Genomic DNA, 16615 nt, shown 5'->3' with positions numbered 1-16615 from the left:
TAGAAGCTATACGCCCTTGGGTAGGTACTTTTCGAGATGGATTCCCATCCTTCTGTGACTGAAGCTGGTGGCCACGAATGTCCTGCAAGAAGGAGGCGAAGCATCCGGAAACCCCACTAGATTTCCCCCGTCAATTCAATACTTGCATAGTACGATACGCTTTGATATATCAATAATCATGTCATGATGCACAAATGATTCCTCCAAGCAAGGCCCTGTTACATAAGGACGACAGGCAGATCACAGTGAGACAGGAGCAGCAGCAAAGTCAACATCAATCAGATGCGACAGCAGGAAGTAGATATGTCGCGCAGGTCGGACTATCATACTGCGCAAGATACCAAACTCTTGGACATTGGAGCATGTCACAAAGATGATCGAGGCACTATTGTTCCAAGACGGGGGGCGTTCTCGTTTGCATCGGCAAGACGCGTCTTGTTCGTTGCCATTGCAGTCACAACAATTGCTTTGACAGCACTCTCATACCAGAAAAGCATATCCGGCCAGCTACTCTATGTCCAACCCTGGACGTCTCATCCTCCCTTCACCCAACCACTTCTTGAAGAAAACTTCACGTTGCCGGCGCTGGAGGCCATCCTGCTTTCCGAGCCCGATGCGTCCCACGCCGCAGATTGGGCCTACTACTACACCTCTGAGAGCCACTTTGCTGGAGAGGGCAAAGCACAAGGTCTCTGGACCCAGAAGAAATGGGGAGAGTTTGGCATACCAGAGACCGAGATCGTCAGGTACAATGCATCCATCAGCGAGCCCGTATTCCAACGGCTGGCATTGATAGACACGTCGGATCCTCTGTCCCCTTCTGCCGTAAAGTACGAGGCCAAGTTGATGGAAGAACTGCCATCCACCGACGAGTCCACGATTCGGACTCCCGCTTTCCACGGGGCGTCTGCTAGCGGCAATGTGACGGCGCAGTTTGTGTATGCAAACTTTGGCCGTGGCTCAGACTATGACGAACTGGAGCAAAACAACATTCCGCTGGAAGGCAAGATTGCCATTGTCAAGTATGGCATGGGCTATCGGGCAGAGAAAATGACCTTTGCGGCAGAGCGAGGTCTCATTGGCATCTTGACATACTCAGATCCACAACTGGACGGCAACATAACTGAAGCCAACGGGTATAAAACATACCCAGACGGGCCAGCTCGGCCCGCAACGTGCATTGAGAGAGGTGCAATGGGATCAATTCGTGAGTTATCTTCTTCATCTTACTTTAATCCACTGTATCCAGGCATATTGATTAACAAAATCTCCAGGTAACGCCAGTGCTGGTAATCCCAGTGAACCGGGACGTTACATTCCCTCACTTCCAGTCTCATACGGAGATATCTTGCCATTCCTCAAGGCGCTCAACGGCCATGGACCAAAGGCATCTGAGATGAGCAGTGAGTGGCATGGAGGCGGTCTGTACTACAAGGGAGTAGACTACCATGTCGGCCCATCGCCGTCGCACATCGTCTTGAATCTGGATAATCAGATGAGCTTCCCAAACAAGGACGTGTACCAAGTATTCGGCACCATCAAAGGCGAAATTGAGGATGAGGTAATCATTCTAGGAAACCATCGCGACTCGTGGGGACCCGGAGCCGGCGACTCCATTAGCGGTGCTGCCGCCTTGATGGAAGTCGCCCGAAGCTTCGGCACGGCGTACAAGAGGGGATGGCGGCCGCGGCGAACCATCATGTTTGTCAGCTGGGAGGGTGCAGAGGTCGGACAGGTTGGGTCCCAGCCGTGGATAGCCGAGCATCTCCCCTGGCTTCAGAAGACGGCCGTGGCCTATCTGAACGTCGTCGTTGCAGCAGGAGGCACCGACTTCCAGGTCAAAGCAACGCCACTCTTGCGGGACGTGATTCACCGGGCCACAAAAGCGGTTGCTTCACCCGAGGGCTCAACAGTCTTTGACCACTGGAGCGGAGACTTGATCGCGGCGGGAGGAGGAGACGCGATCCCATTCCTCGAGACAGCCTGTGTGTCGACTGTTGACTTTAGCTTCGGTGCGGTGTACTGGGCCTACCACTCAAACTTCGATACCTTTGCATGGATGAACTCTAGTGGCGACCCGGGGTGGAAGTATCACGTCGCATCTGCAAAGATCTGGTCTCTGATAGCGGCGTACTTGTCCGAGACTCCCGTCCTGCAGATGGGGGCTGCCGAGTACGCTGTCGCGATGCACAAGTATGTCAAAAGAATCAAAGACTCTATCCCAGGCGCAGCATCTTTCGACCTCGGGCCCCTGGAGGATGCCATCGAAGAATATCACAATGCAAGCATAATCTTGGATGCTTACGCCTCCTCTCTCAAGTCAACTGAAAGTTCCGAGACGATGCGACAAGTGAATCAAAAGTACTTGAACCTGGAGCGCCAATTTTGCTATAAGAATGCGCATCTGATTTATGAATTTTCTGCCTTCTACACGGATCCGCCCGAGTTCCCTCGCCTTTACTGGAGCCTTGATGCAGGGGACTTGGAGAAAGCCCAGGTAAGCATATCTCACGAGCCTCCATTCTGTCCAACATTCATGCTAAACATGTTCAGGGCTGGATGGACATCATTCAGGGCAAGATCAAGGATGCTGCCGATCTCGTGAAGTTGTAAAATTAAGCAAGATTGAAGTCAAAATCTATCCCACCGCGTGGATTCCAAACTCGTTTCAGGGCTCAATTGGCCACATTGTTGGACTAACAGATGCAATTTCAACGTCTGGAAGTTGACAGATGGGAACAGGCACACCCTATGAAGGAATTTGTCAAGTAGCTTTGCTCTGCATCTTACATGCATTGCGCGAGGTCCTGATCCCCATGTCTCTCTCTACTGCAAGACGTGTGCACTATGAGCAGGTTCTAGCCTTTGGCAGTGGCTCATGTTCAGTTTTAGCCAATCCTCTCCAGGCCTGCCAGGGTCTGAGGTTTGAGGAGATTCGGACCCTAACGCTTCCAGACCACGCGCCGGGCGAAATGAGCTAGAGACAGTCTGGAATCCATTCCTGACCATGTATTTAAGGGACACACCAAAAAAAAAAAAANAAAAAAACAATCAATTTTCAATTCTGTGCAGCCCAGATATCCTGCAAGTTTGGATCTGGAAGCTGACAGTCAAGTTGGGCGAGCAAGACAAGTCTAGAATCAAACCAATGGAGACTTCCGCCCGATCTGCTCATAGTGAATGTATCAGACAAGCAAGATTGCCATCAGCGCATCTGTGATGTAAACGTGTGAAGCGATCGGAAAGAGACCCCGCCCTTTCGAAATGATGCAGGGCAACGTTATTTTGAGAAAACTGATACTACATTGGTCTGTTGCTCTATTGGCCTAACCTAGTCATCTACGGTATCGGTCCTCTCTTACTCTAGCTTCAGCAGCTTAAATTGCTCAATGGTTGTCTCAAGGCCGTTGACCTCGCTTTCTAGATCAACAAGCTTCTTCTTGTCGGTATTTTGCGTTGCGACAGGAGATTTCTCTAGGTACACCGGATCCTGAATAAGCTTGTGCTGCTTTTGGGCAGCAGCACGGGTCTTCTCCAGTTTCTTCGTTGCTTTCACGATCTCCTCATCGAAATTGACGCGGTCCTTGACGTAGATGAAGACCGAAACGGCGCTGGACACGGGGAAAGCAACACAGCCGGTAGGGCGAGTATGTTCCGGAGAGAGGATCTCGATGTCCATGGGGCCCTTGCCGCTGAGAGAACGGATAGAAGACTTCTGCTCCAGTACAGTCTTGTGCGACGCTGCGTCATAGGCCTGAATGAAGATCTTTGCCTCATCCTTGACCGCGTATTCGGCAATCAGGGATCGAACGCCCTTCGAGCAGCCCAGAACAATGTCGTATGCAGCCTCAGCCTCTGGGTTCTCAAATTGCGGGTCCCATTCCGGGTATTTCGCCAACATGATGCTCTTTGTTTCATCACCTTGCCTCCTGGGGAGCCTTTGCCACAGCTCTTCTGTGATGAAGGGGAGGAATGGGTGCGAAAGGACGAGAGCATTTTCCAGAGCGGTGTAGAGTGTTTGAATCGCAGAATGCACCTGAGCTTCAGAACCCTCCTGGATTAATGTCTTGGAGTTTTCGATGAAGACATCGCAACTAGATGATTGATGGTTAGTCGAGCATGTTTAGGTTGTGCCAAGCGGTGCTGAGGGGTGCTTACAGCTGGAAGTACCAGTAGGCGTACACAAGGTTGGCACTCTTCATGAAATCTCTCTGCTCCAGGGCCTCAGAAACTTCCTTTGCAGCATTGTTCATCTTCCTGAGAATCCAGAGCTCGGATAGCGACTCATGTCCAGTAAGACCCGCCTTCTTTGCGGGAACAAAGCCGTCGACGGCTTCCAACTTGCCAAGGACATACTTGCAGGCGTTCCAGATCTTGTTGCAGAAGCGTCTGTACAGGTAGATGACATTGATTTCGAAATTGATATCGCCGCCGCCTGTAGTGTAGGCAATGAGAGCGAAGCGAAGCGCGTCTGCTCCGCATTCGGGAATGCCTTGTGGGAATGCCGTCTTCTGGTATGCGGTAGCTTTCTTAACTTCGGCAGGAGCAAGGTTGCCAACCAGTAGCTTGTCGTGGAGAGCTTGGAGCTCGATGCCGCGAGTCACATCTAAAGGATCAATAACATTGCCGAGTGATTTGCTCATCTTCCGTCCATCGGAGTCTCGAACTATAAATACGTTAGCTCTGCGTAAGCTAGACCGGATCTGCGACTGTTGACTTACTCAGAGAATGACAAAAGACCTCGGAGAATGGCACTTGGCCCTGTTCATCCGGTTAGTATTTCTACCGTGTCGAGGGGAGACGCAGCGCAAATATTTGCCTCTGTTACAAGTCGCCCCATGTGCATTGTTTTGAAACTTACAGTTAGTTTGATACCGAGGAAGATCATGCGAGCGACCCAGAAGGGACTGCAGAACTCTGAGTCAGCTTTTCGCAGGGCTTCTGCGCGCGCAGGTTAGACTTACATGATATCCCATCCAGTCTCTAGGACACTGGTAGGGAAGAGACGAGACATGTCCGGAGTATTATTGGGCCAGCCAAGAGTTGCAAATGGCCAGAGACCAGAGCTGAACCATGTATCAAGGACATCTTCATCTCGAATCTATTATCTCATTCGTAAGTCTCTTAGTCGTAGGCCTCTGGCGAACCCAGAATAATAATATTCACCGAGAGATGCACTACGTGACAGCTCGGACTATTTAAGAAAAAAAAGGAAGGGATAAGGGTATTGACTAACCAGTTCAAACTTCCTGTCGGGGAATGCCTTCTTGGCTTTGGCGGAGGCTATACTCTCATCAGTATTCAACGCTCAGAAAGCATTTGGTAATAAGACTGCCATACCTTCTTCCTCAGTTCGTGCCGCGAACCATCTGTCGTCGGTATCAGGACCGTCCTCTTCGTCTTCAAAGCGAACTCGATACACAGGGCACTGATGTCCCCACCACAATTGTCTTGAAATGCACCAGTCGTTGATGTTTGCCATCCACTGGAGGTAGTTTCTCTCTGCGGAGTCGGGCCTGATCTTGATCTGGCCGGTCTCGACTGCTTTGATCTAAGACAAAATATGAGCAAATAAGACAGTGCAGAGATAGATATAGAGTTGGTGGGACTTACAGCTGGTTCTGTGAGATCAGCCATCTTCACCCACCATTGTGGTTTCATGAGGGGTTCGACGACATCCTTGGTCCTTTCCGAGAGCGGTACACTCATGGGGTTGTCCTTCTTATCCACGTAGAGGCCGAGTTTCTTTAGATCCTCTTGAATAGAGTACCGGACATCGAATCGCTTCTGGCCTTGGTACGGGCCACCATTTTCGTTAATCAAGCCATCATCTGTCAAGATATTGATGAACTCGAGATTGTGAGTTGTTCCCAGCTTGAAATCGTTTAGGTCGTGCGCGGGAGTCAGTTTGACGGCACCAGTACCAAATTCGCGGTCGACATATCGGTCGGCCACGATTGGAAGCCTCCGGCCCTCGATGAAGGGATGGACGGCAAATTTGCCCACTAGATGAGTGTACCGAGGATCCTCGGGATGTACAGCGATACCACTGTCACCCAGCATGGTCTCGGGACGCGTTGTGGCGACTTCAATGGTCTCCTCCGAGTTCTCAATCGGATACTTGAAGTGAACAATGATTCCGAACTCGACCTTTCTCTCGTAGCCAGGTACGTCAAGGAGTGTTCGTCCTGACAACTCCTTGCTGTCCACCTCGACATTGCTCAGAGCCGTGGTCAATGTGGAATCCCAGTTGACTAGACGGTTAGCTCGATAGATGATGCCCTCTTCGTGGAATTTGATGAAAACATCTGCGACAGCTGATGAAAAGTGCTCGTCCTAATGAGGGTTCAGTGTAAATGCCACCACTACGATATGAAAACTGGGAGTACGCACCATTGTGAATGCCTCTCTACTCCAATCCAGACTGCTTCCCATTTTTCTGAAGGCATTGTTGATCTTCTGGTGGTAATCCTCCTTCCAATCTTGTACGAGCTCGATGAACTTTGTTCTCCCAAGCTCATGTCTAGTCTGTTTGTTCTTTTTATAGAGCGCCTTCTCCACCACGCTCTGTGTTGCGATGCCTTGAAAATCGTCAGACAATGTTGATTGAGCATGATATGTTAGTGGAAAGCTTACCAGCATGGTCGCAACCGGGCAGCCACAATGTAGTTTTTCCCTTTTGTCGGTTGTAGCGGATCATCAGGTCTTGCAGTGAGTTGCCCAGGGCATGGCCCATACTGTTCATGCCAATGATTAGCCACGTTGAGCTTGGAAGATGTATGAGTCAGAGGGCTTACTGCAGGGCTCCCGTGACATTCGGGGGAGGCACAACAATGACGAACTTGCCCTCGGGCTTGACATTGCCTTCCGGTGTGAATTGCGGCTTGAAGTATCCCTCCTTCTCCCACCATGAGTACCAAGCCGACTCGACAGCAGCGGGGTGATACGAGGAATAATAAGGGTCGTCAAACGGCCTGAGTCGCTTCTTCTCTCCTTCCGGAGTTTCCTCAACGTAGGGGGGCAGGACCTCGACCTCGGGCTTCTTGACCTTCTCCTTCTCTTTGGACTTCTTCGCAGTGGCGGCAGCTGCTTCGGCCTTGGCGGCTTTCTTTTTCTCGAATAGGGCCTGCTTTTCTGCCTTCTTACGTTCTCGTTCGAGCTCCTTCTCGGTCTTCACTTTGGGCTGGGCGGGGGGCTGTGTCGCGTCCTGGCTGGCTGCACTCGGCTCAATGGCGGGTTTGGTGTCGCTAGACACGGGAATCGGTGTACCATCCTGTTGCGGAGTGGCTGCGCCAGCTTCGTCGTGGGAAAAGTATATCAGCGAGGTGCTCAATCTTGGGCGTCGGGCTCTACATGACTGGACTTACTCGGGTTTCCTGGTGCCCTGTTAGAAGCCATTGTCAAGGTGCTGAATGATCTAGTGACGAACGGCGCCGACGAGCGCGCAAGGAGCGCACGCAAAAGCGATTGAGACGACGTCGTGGAGGTCGGCAAAGAATAACGCGCAAGGCAATGTTTAGCTTCACGTTGCAGTAAGGAAAGATGTTTACTTCCACTGAAAAGCTACCCCTCCTTCACCTCATGGCAGGACGTGAGTCACGCTGCGCGGGTCAAGCTCGGCTGATTAGGGTGAAACAGCTTCCTACCTTGCATTGGACGAGTTCGATCAGCGACTATTACAGAGTCAGAACCGTTTACTAGTCATGACAAGCCCCACCAATTCTGAACGACGTACAGAGTAAAGAGTATTTGCATCAGTGGCATGCGTTCAATTGGACACCGTAAAGTTCTGCTATACTACACAGTAGCTAGGAGGGGAAGGCTCAGTGCAATTCTGGCGCTGACTGCAAAATAGAGTACGGGCGCTAAAGAGCGCTAGTACAGCTCTCCAACGAACAATAGAGTGCTGGAAATCTAAACAGTTAGCACTAGAGATAGGTACTAAGCGACTTAGATGCTCAAGTGGACGTATGTAATTCAGAACATGTACCTACGTAATTCACTTGACACAAGTTGCGAACTCTGTCATAAGCTTCCATACCAGTTCCTTCATACTATAGTACGCACTTGAAAGGCTGTATTCATAGTAGAGTACTCTAACTGCCAATAGCTATCGCTGTCCTCCTATACACCCAGCAACAATACTCTTGTTCCGCCAGATAGTTCGGGAAAATATCCCAAGACTGACGATGACGACAGTGTCTGCTGCGTTAGCTTTTTTCTCCCGTGGGTCTGGAAAGCTTCCAGTATCCAACCTGATTGCAGAAGCAGGGCGATCGCAACACAAGAATATGGAAGATTGGAAGACGTGCGAAAATGCTAGATACAGTACCAAAACCTACTATTACTGCAATGGAATCCACCCCTTTGAGACGTTTTTGTGGTAAGACCAAGAGGACGAAGGCAGAAGGCGAGGGATGACAAGTAAAACGCTAGGTTAGTCAGTTTAGAATCTTAGTAGAGCACAACGCTTGCGAAAGGTCCTCTGTAAAGATCAATGGGCAGTACATAGGTTTCTCAGAAGCGAGTGCCTTGGTAAGTACATTTGTCTGTGTCGTTGCAATAGCAGTTTTTATGCTTATTGAAGAAAAACCCCGCGATGAGGAGCGCTGGTCGGTATGTGAATACGAGACAAAATAACCACACTCAACCACAGTACATGTTACATGGCACCAACTTGTACATACCTAGGCCAGGTATGTAACTACCTAACTACCTGCCTACTGTAGATGGTATGCAGGGTCTTTTGAAGCGGCTGAAGATTCCGATGACACGATGGCAATTGTCAAATAGTGGATAGAATATCGCTCTCACAGTCCAGGTCAGGTGGGCTGTAACAGGGATGCCAGGCATTCACCCGGCACCACTAAACTTGGATAAGCTTGATCCTACAGAATCTGAGAGGCACAGAGCATAAATCATGAAAATAAACAGTAAACACATATGGAAAAGACAGTTTAAGCTGTATCAGGTAAGCATCATCTCCATCAACATTATCTAACCGATCAGGGATACAGGAGGTACGGAGTACGACTTGTCATTTCACGGGAAGCCCCACCTGTTCACCCAGTATATAGCGGTGTCTCCAGCACACTAGGAAGGATGTTAAGTGCTAAATGCTTACATAGTAGTGTACTTGCCTGGCAAGGTTCATGTTCCAGGACTTTTAGAGTCCATAGACATCCAAAATCGCTACGTACCTGCCAAGGACTATCTTCTTTGGCTCAAATTGGAATCAAATCTCTGGTGCCAAGTCATCCTGAAGTTATGCTACTACGCAGTATCTGAGATGTATCTTCTCTAGAAGGATTTACTCCAGAATACCTAATATTCGCTTAAGCCCATTGGCCGAGATTCCAGACTAGCACGCACTTTGTATCCTTGAGGCCCGTATGGTGTATTAATGAGACCTGTTGCAATTCAAAATCACTGTAGTCCTTCTTTGAAGTATCACGGACTTGATCGCAGTGTTTCCGGAATCTCGCAACACTTGATCTTACGCCCGACACTTCTTTTCTCGTACCTTTCTCTTCTCTACAAGTCCGGAACCTTCAGAAAGCAGATGGCTCTGCAGACTGAGCGTTTCAGATTTGCACTATTTTGTCAAGATGGATTTCTCTCCTCGGCCAACTGCCAGCACTCATGATGGTGATATCACAGAGAGTGGTGACTCTACAGTTCCTTCTACTCCCGAAGGTAGCTTGACGTTTGATCCTTCCCTAAACGCGTCACCTAATGCCCAGCCATTTTCTGTACGCAATATTTGCTGTGTCGGCGCTGGCTATGTCGGTGAGTTGTTCGATCCTATTTCCTATGGCCAATGGCTAATTCCAATCAGGCGGTCCAACCGCGGCTGTAATTGCATACCAGAATCCACACATTCGCGTTACAGTCGTAGATAGGGACGAGAAACGCATTCAACGCTGGAATTCCAAGCATCTGCCGATTTATGAGCCGGGTCTTGGACATGTTGTCCGGATCGCTCGAGATGGGTCGAGAGAAGTTTCATTTGTTAATGCACCTCTCATGAACCCTTCCGGAGGTTTATCATCAAACAACGTGCATACTATCCCAGCTCGCACGCCGAATCTCTTTTTTTCTACAAATATTGCCCAATGCATTAGCGAGGCCGATATGGTGTTTGTCGCTGTTAACACTCCGACTAAAACCAAGGGTATTGGTGCTGGCAGTGCTACGGACATGACCGCTTTTGAGGCAGTCATCAGCATAGTTGCACAACACGCCCGGCCTGGAACAATTATCGTGGAAAAGTCAACCGTACCGTGCAAAACTGCGCAGCTCGTGAAGGATACGGTTAGTATCACCGCACCATCTACCAATTGATCATCTGATAACTGACAGCGGTGCTAGATATCAATCCACCGTCCAGGTGTCTATTTTGAGATCCTATCAAATCCGGAATTTCTGGCAGCCGGTACAGCTATGGCTGATCTCCTCAACCCCGACCGTATTTTAATTGGAAGTTCGGTCACAATCTCGGGTCAACAAGCATCTAAAGCACTCGCCGATGTCTATGCCACTTGGGTACCTAGACAACGAATCATTACAACCAATATTTGGTCTTCAGAACTAGCTAAGCTAGTTGCGAATTCCATGTTGGCCCAAAGGATTAGCTCTATCAATTCTATTTCTGCAATCTGCGAAAAGACTGGCGCAGATATAACCGAAATCGCGGCGTCCATCGGCTGTGATCCACGGATTGGTAGCAAGTTCCTAAAGGCTGGAATCGGATTTGGTGGCAGTTGTTTCAAAAAGGATATTTTCAGCCTAATATATTTGGCTGAGTCTCTCGGACTTGAAGAGGTCGGTGACTACTGGCGTCAAGTTGTTACAATGAACGAATACCAACTTGGCCGCTTCAGTAAGCGTGTTATTAAGACACTTAATAACACCTTGATTGGAAAAAAGGTTACCGTTCTCGGTTATGCGTTCAAAGCAGATACGTCCGATACACGGGAGTCTCCGGCTTTGGAAATCATCGAAACGCTACTACAAGAAGGCCCGAAAGAAATCGCAATCTTCGATCCTTGTTGCAATCCGGCCGTTGTCCGAAATGAAATCAAGATGCTGCTTCAAGGACAATTGAAGGCCGATGGCGGCCCTATAGTAGTGTACGACAACCCGTACCAGGCATGCGCGGCGTCTCACGCGGTTCTTATTACAACTGAATTTGAGGAGTTCCGCATGGATACATCGAAGCCCCCATCCTTGGGGCGACCTCGCGCTGGGTCTGTTGACCCGAGGCCATTTGATCTGCAGGGCCCTCCATCTCAGTCTCAAGTCCTAGCTCTTCATCAGTATCTGCTTGAATCGAGTACATGTCTAGCTGGATCTGATCCATTACAGCTGTATGTTCATGGGCCCTCATGTACAGACGACTGCCCTGACTGTTGTCCTGGCCAGGGTCACGATTCAACGGGCTACAGCCTATCGGAACACAAAGCCCGAGAAAGGTTGGATTGGAGCAAGATTGCAGAACATCTCCAGAAGCCGAAATGGATATTCGATGGCCGAGGTGTTACCAATATCAATACACTCAACAAGTTAGGAGTTAATGTTGAGAGTGTTGGTCGACAGGGAAGCATGAAGTTCTAATACAAGAATGCAGAGCCTCGAACAAGGCTGGGAACCAGGAGACTTGACGACATCAAGAGTGTTGCATGAATCATGTATCGAATCATTCTGGGGAGTTGGCTCAGCATGATCGTGGCCTCAACTATGTCTTTCAAGACGCTCCGAAGCATAATCATGAAAATAGAAAGCGTGTTTGAAAAAGATTAGATTCATCTGCCAAGAGGCTGCAAAATATGCTCTTTTTCAATTTCAAATATTCCAACACATAGTGAGACAAGAACGGCTGAGCTTGAGGATCCGAGCTCAAAAGAACCCTGGAGTAGGTAGATCTGAAGGACGGGCTGCACGTGCGATGTTTTTATTCAAGCAGCGCAGATCACGTCGCGGGAAATCAATTTGTCTCAACAATGGGTAAGCATAACTACAGGCATAAATGCGTGGGAGCAGCAGAATGAGGCTCAAGACCGGGATACTATATCGAGACCAAAAAGTAGGTAGGTGTGCATGGTAGTGTACGGTGCGGTATTCGAGGGAAAGTGCCTCGAGCTCCAGCTCTGCAGGTACGGGCCAATACAACCTGGAAAGGCGGCAAGAGTGGTGGTCTGGCGATTGGGGCGATCAGATCCACTGATGAGGTCCAGGCCAGGCCGTTACAGCAGGCCCACCCCGCTGCTTGTTCTCGAGAGGCAAAGATACGCTCTCACCAAGTGTATCTTCAAATCTGGTCTCTCGCCTATACTAGATGCAATTGGAAATACTGGGAAATAGTTCTAGTGCGAATCCTGTAGGAGCAATCCCCAATCTTGGTATTTCGGCTCCCTCCTTTTCACAACTGGAACAAAGTCAACTGCTCGGGATGGTCTCTGTATACTATGCTTAAATATACCGAATTTAGTGTATGCCCCTCCCTTACGCAGCCAGAAAAGGTTGCTATAATCGCAATCAAAAGACCGTCGGGAGAACTCACATCTCAGGTCATTCATAGCACTGTTGCGTCACTAATTTACGGAGGGGAGCGAGTGGTCTCTTTCTGCTTTCTTAGCTTGTAAGCATGAGTAACAGCACGCATACACCAGGGCATGCATCTTCTGTAGAGTCTGCTATATTCAGAAATAGCAACGACTTTGATTCAAGTCTGCCGATGCATCTGTGGAGGGCTATTACGCTTCAATCCATAGTCCTTGATACATAAGCACATGCCGAGATGGATGGCGACGAGTACAGCAAATGACGCGAACACAGCGTGAAGCCCATCCATATACCCTTGATTTACCAGGGCTTTCTCTTCGTCCGTCAGATGCAAGTTTTCCAGTGCATTGGCTGATGAAACCAGTTTCGCGATAAGTTCCGGGCTGAATCTGGACTTTAACTGGACATATAAAACGTTGCTCAAGATAGCACCAGAGACTGTACGGGTATCATGTCAGAACCAGCGGTCGTGTGGAGCAGCTAAATCAAACACATACCTGTAGTACTAGTTGCGCCTCCAATGTCTCGTAAGAAATTTCGTAGTCCTGTTAAAACGGCTCGGTCATCGGAATCGGATGCTGCGAAAAGTCCCACAAGAACTGGGGGATTTCTATCAGCGACGAAACATACGATACAGGAGGTTCAAGGTTCACTAACCAGGCTGCAAAGAACACCCGACTCCTACACCGTCGAGGATGCCGACGACGATGAGGCTCCAAATCTGGGTGTCTTGATCAATGTAAAACTTGGCGACTGCGGCCAAAGCCCAGCAGGTGGCTCCTGTTACAATAATGGGTTTGTAGTGTCCAAGAAAGGATATGAGAATGCCAGTCAGAGCCGATGTCACTCCATGGGAGATGACCATTGGTAAGAGCAAAACGCCAGCCTGAGACGGACTGAACCCTCGGACGTTCTGCAGGTACAACGGAAGAACAAACAAATTACCCCAATAAATCCAGCCGATCAGAATGTTAATGAAAATCAGAATATTCGTGGAACGATTGTAGCTGAAAAGCCGGAATGGCAGCAGGGGCAGTTTCGCAAATCGCCATTCGATAATCAAAAAGATGCCGAATAGCGTCACGCCAGCGATGAGCATGCCAATCGTCACCGGAGAGGTCCATGACATGGTAGTTCCGCCTTGTGATATCGGAATCTGTTTCAAAACCCATTAGTTAATCCCAAAATGTGCCAGGTCGGAGGAGAACAACGCAAATACTCACGAGGAACAAAGTAATGCCAAAAAGACTGGCAAGGGCTCCAGCCCAGTCCACCAGCTTCAACTTGTCCCAGACTCGGCCTTTGGCATGCGTCGAAGAAGATGTCGGCCAAACTGACACGAGATAACAAATAGCCACAAAGCACAGAGGGCTCACAAACCAGAACGCCCACCGCCATCCAGCAACCTGCGTCAAAGCCCCTCCTATGACGGGACCGAGCCCGTTTCCCAGCGCCGTCGCCGCACCGACTATGCCAAAGTAATAGCCGCGCTGCTCTAACGTCGTGATATCCGCAATCGCAATCTGTACAAGCGCATTTATGGCCCCGGCACCAAAGCCGGTAAACGCTCTGGCGGCGAACAATTGCAGAGGTGTCCCAGAAAAGCCCGAGAGCACGTTGCCCCCTCCCATAATTGAAAGAGCCGCGATAAGCGAGATCTTGCGGCTGAAAATATCCGAAAGCCTTCCATTGATGAGTTGGATACTTGTGCTAGTAATAAGAAAACAAGCGCCGACGAGAGAGATAGAGGCTCCCGTATGGAGGGCCGAAGCGATGGCGGGAAGACTGGTGGATATGGACGTTTGGTCCAGGAACGAGGTGAACTGTATGAGCGCAAGAGCAGGAAATATGACCAAGAGCCTTTTTTGAGAGAGAGAATGCGATTGATTCTCAAGAAGTGGAGTAGACTCATCCATGATGTTGGAGGTACAACATAGATTGAAAAGGGTAATGACTGCAAGAATGAACAAGACAAAAATGATGACTGTCTTCAGGGCTCATATTTACATTAGAGCCTCAGTGCTGCTACTCAGCTGTATCCATCTACACAGAGTGACAGCGGGGGGCCGCTTACAGGGGCTTGAACGAAGAATTGGGGATAAGTGTGGCATTAGTACCCCCTCGAATTAGAGGCAGAAGGCGGAGACAAGCGCTGTGGGAATCCCCGCCCTCTCCACAAATAACCACTAAAGCAAAATTCACTGACTTGGAAGTCCCCTGGAGAAATCGTCCAGTTCCAAAGGCGCGCGGAATCAGATTATACACATTTGACAAAGCCTTTAAACATGCTTGATTGAAAGACGAAGGTATATATGGCTGCAAGAACAAGGAGATAATACACTATTTTATTATCGACCACCCCAATGAAAACCTAATCTTGCCCGCTTGACCTTAATTCCATTGTTTTACCGCTATCAGGGAACGAGATGGCGTCCCAACGAAGGCGGCGCAGGTGACGCTTCGGGTCGTTGATATTGTTCCGAGAATGCAACCAACGACGGTTATCCATCATAATAATGGTGCCCGTGGGAAGACGGGAAGGGGTGAGATGCACGATTGACTGCGACTCTGCCTGGGCCGTGGCGTTTGCGCGCTTCAGGCAGGCATCAAGTTCTTCGAGAGCATCCGAGGCGCTTTTCGTCATTGGTATCACCAGATCTCTTCTAAAACGCATCATACACGATTGGCTCTCCGGGTCAATAGCCATTAAATTCCCCACAATCTGCTGTTTCGCCGGATCCTTGATAAACTCTTTTGGAATTTTGATCCCAAACTCCTGTCTCATTAACGAGCTCTGGGAGGATTGAGACAAGGATTGATTGAGCCTCTCAATATTCATAGCCGACAGAGTACCTCCGCCAAATCTGTCATGCTGGAGGACTTGGAGTGCAAAATACCGTGGAGGCAATTCTTCATAGCTGCAGTCGGTATGCCAGGGGAATTCATCCATCGTCTCTGATCTTGCGCGATGGTTGGCTGTCTGGAAGGCGACGCTCTCTGGCCGTACGTCCCAAAACCACCCACGCGAGGCACTGTGTGTAATGGGTAGCTGGTGGCCGCAGTACTCGTGGAGACTTGAAACCAGTTGCTCAAGATACCGGCTCTCTGGGTCTGGGAAGCTCAAACTGATCTTGAGTATACCATGGCGCCCGAGTTGCTCGTGAACATCATTGACATGATTCTGCTGTATCGAATATTCAATAGTCCTAGCAGTCAGGTGAGGAACTGCAAGTGACTGCACAGAAAATGGATTGAAAGATGGGGCAGTAGCATTAGTTGCTCGACGAATATGAACCTTTGTCGATAGAGGCAAGCTCCAAGCTCGAGGGGTCAAAGGACGCATCCTGGGGTGTTTGCCAGAGCGTTGCTGTCACCTTGGCGAATAGTTGACAAACCAGAAACAGGACTTAAGCAATGGTACTAGTCAATAGTGTCACGATTCAAGGCACTATGCACGGTAAACCCTCGCATTCTTCACAAACCTCGTAATCGCGGTGTCATAAATATTTGGAGTATCTCGCAATACCAAAAGAACTAAATTCTCATATCGTAGGAGTGAGGAGCACTATGAGATTGTCAGATCCTACGCCATGCTCCGATAAGTCAAGACAATCATTTTGGTTCTACCATGAAGAAACCGGGTATAATGCGTACCTTTGCGTAAGCAATCCGTCACATTGAGAATGGAGTGAACATTACTCTACATTGAGCACGAAGTACCTACACCATCATTCTAAGGGCCCGACTTCGAGTATGCAACGGCAATGTCAAACCAAGGAGTTGCGTGATTGTACTAGTAGGCACGAGTGCCGTAACTCGAGGGATTCATTGGCGACTTTCGAATCCCCACAGTCAGATCATTCAATGTTGCTTGTTGGCCTGTCCCTGTATATCGTACCTTGACAAATACCCACTTGCCGCGGCGTGTATCCGGCACTAGTGGCTATGTACCCGTACAATGTACTCTGTAGTGACTAATCTAGGAGCAATGTGGGCGCGTGGAGCTCAACACCAGGGACAGTACCGCGGTACAGATAAGAATACATCACCC

The 16615-nt window shown here is 49.3% G+C and overlaps 5 protein-coding genes across 5 annotated transcripts; 2 read left to right on the top strand and 3 right to left on the bottom strand.

Annotated features, from left to right (window-relative positions):
• Positions 1 to 303: 303 nt before the first annotated feature.
• PFICI_14225 (uncharacterized protein) lies at positions 304 to 2613 on the top strand (the record flags this gene model as incomplete). The annotated part of the gene is made up of 3 exons (XM_007842806.1): positions 304 to 1207; positions 1275 to 2497; positions 2554 to 2613. The coding sequence occupies 3 exons, from the start codon at positions 304 to 306 to the stop codon at positions 2611 to 2613; spliced, it is 2187 nt and encodes a 728-aa protein (XP_007840997.1).
• Positions 2614 to 3358: 745 nt separating this feature from the next.
• Positions 3359 to 7398, bottom strand: PFICI_14224 (Valine--tRNA ligase; the record flags this gene model as incomplete). The annotated part of the gene is made up of 12 exons (XM_007842805.1): positions 3359 to 4094; positions 4159 to 4666; positions 4722 to 4761; positions 4862 to 4907; positions 4965 to 5101; positions 5237 to 5283; positions 5341 to 5551; positions 5614 to 6336; positions 6394 to 6581; positions 6637 to 6737; positions 6798 to 7296; positions 7368 to 7398. The coding sequence occupies 12 exons, from the start codon at positions 7396 to 7398 to the stop codon at positions 3359 to 3361; spliced, it is 3267 nt and encodes a 1088-aa protein (XP_007840996.1).
• Positions 7399 to 9608: 2210 nt separating this feature from the next.
• PFICI_14223 (uncharacterized protein) lies at positions 9609 to 11616 on the top strand (the record flags this gene model as incomplete). Its single annotated transcript, XM_007842804.1, has 3 exons — positions 9609 to 9789; positions 9839 to 10314; positions 10372 to 11616. The coding sequence occupies 3 exons, from the start codon at positions 9609 to 9611 to the stop codon at positions 11614 to 11616; spliced, it is 1902 nt and encodes a 633-aa protein (XP_007840995.1).
• Positions 11617 to 12724: 1108 nt separating this feature from the next.
• On the bottom strand, positions 12725 to 14480 carry PFICI_14222 (uncharacterized protein; the record flags this gene model as incomplete). Its single annotated transcript, XM_007842803.1, has 4 exons — positions 12725 to 13002; positions 13062 to 13163; positions 13222 to 13720; positions 13788 to 14480. The coding sequence occupies 4 exons, from the start codon at positions 14478 to 14480 to the stop codon at positions 12725 to 12727; spliced, it is 1572 nt and encodes a 523-aa protein (XP_007840994.1).
• A 455-nt stretch (positions 14481 to 14935) lies between these two features.
• Positions 14936 to 15907, bottom strand: PFICI_14221 (uncharacterized protein; the record flags this gene model as incomplete). The annotated part of the gene is made up of 1 exon (XM_007842802.1): positions 14936 to 15907. The coding sequence occupies one exon, from the start codon at positions 15905 to 15907 to the stop codon at positions 14936 to 14938; it is 972 nt and encodes a 323-aa protein (XP_007840993.1).
• Between the last annotated feature and the right edge of the window lie 708 nt (positions 15908 to 16615).

This window comes from Pestalotiopsis fici, assembly GCF_000516985.1.
Source record: "Pestalotiopsis fici W106-1 unplaced genomic scaffold PFICI_Scf_12, whole genome shotgun sequence".
In the NCBI taxonomy this organism is placed as follows: Eukaryota; Fungi; Ascomycota; class Sordariomycetes; order Amphisphaeriales; family Sporocadaceae; genus Pestalotiopsis; species Pestalotiopsis fici.
Note: the sequence above shows the minus strand (reverse complement) of the source record. Positions and strands in the feature narration are given on the sequence as shown.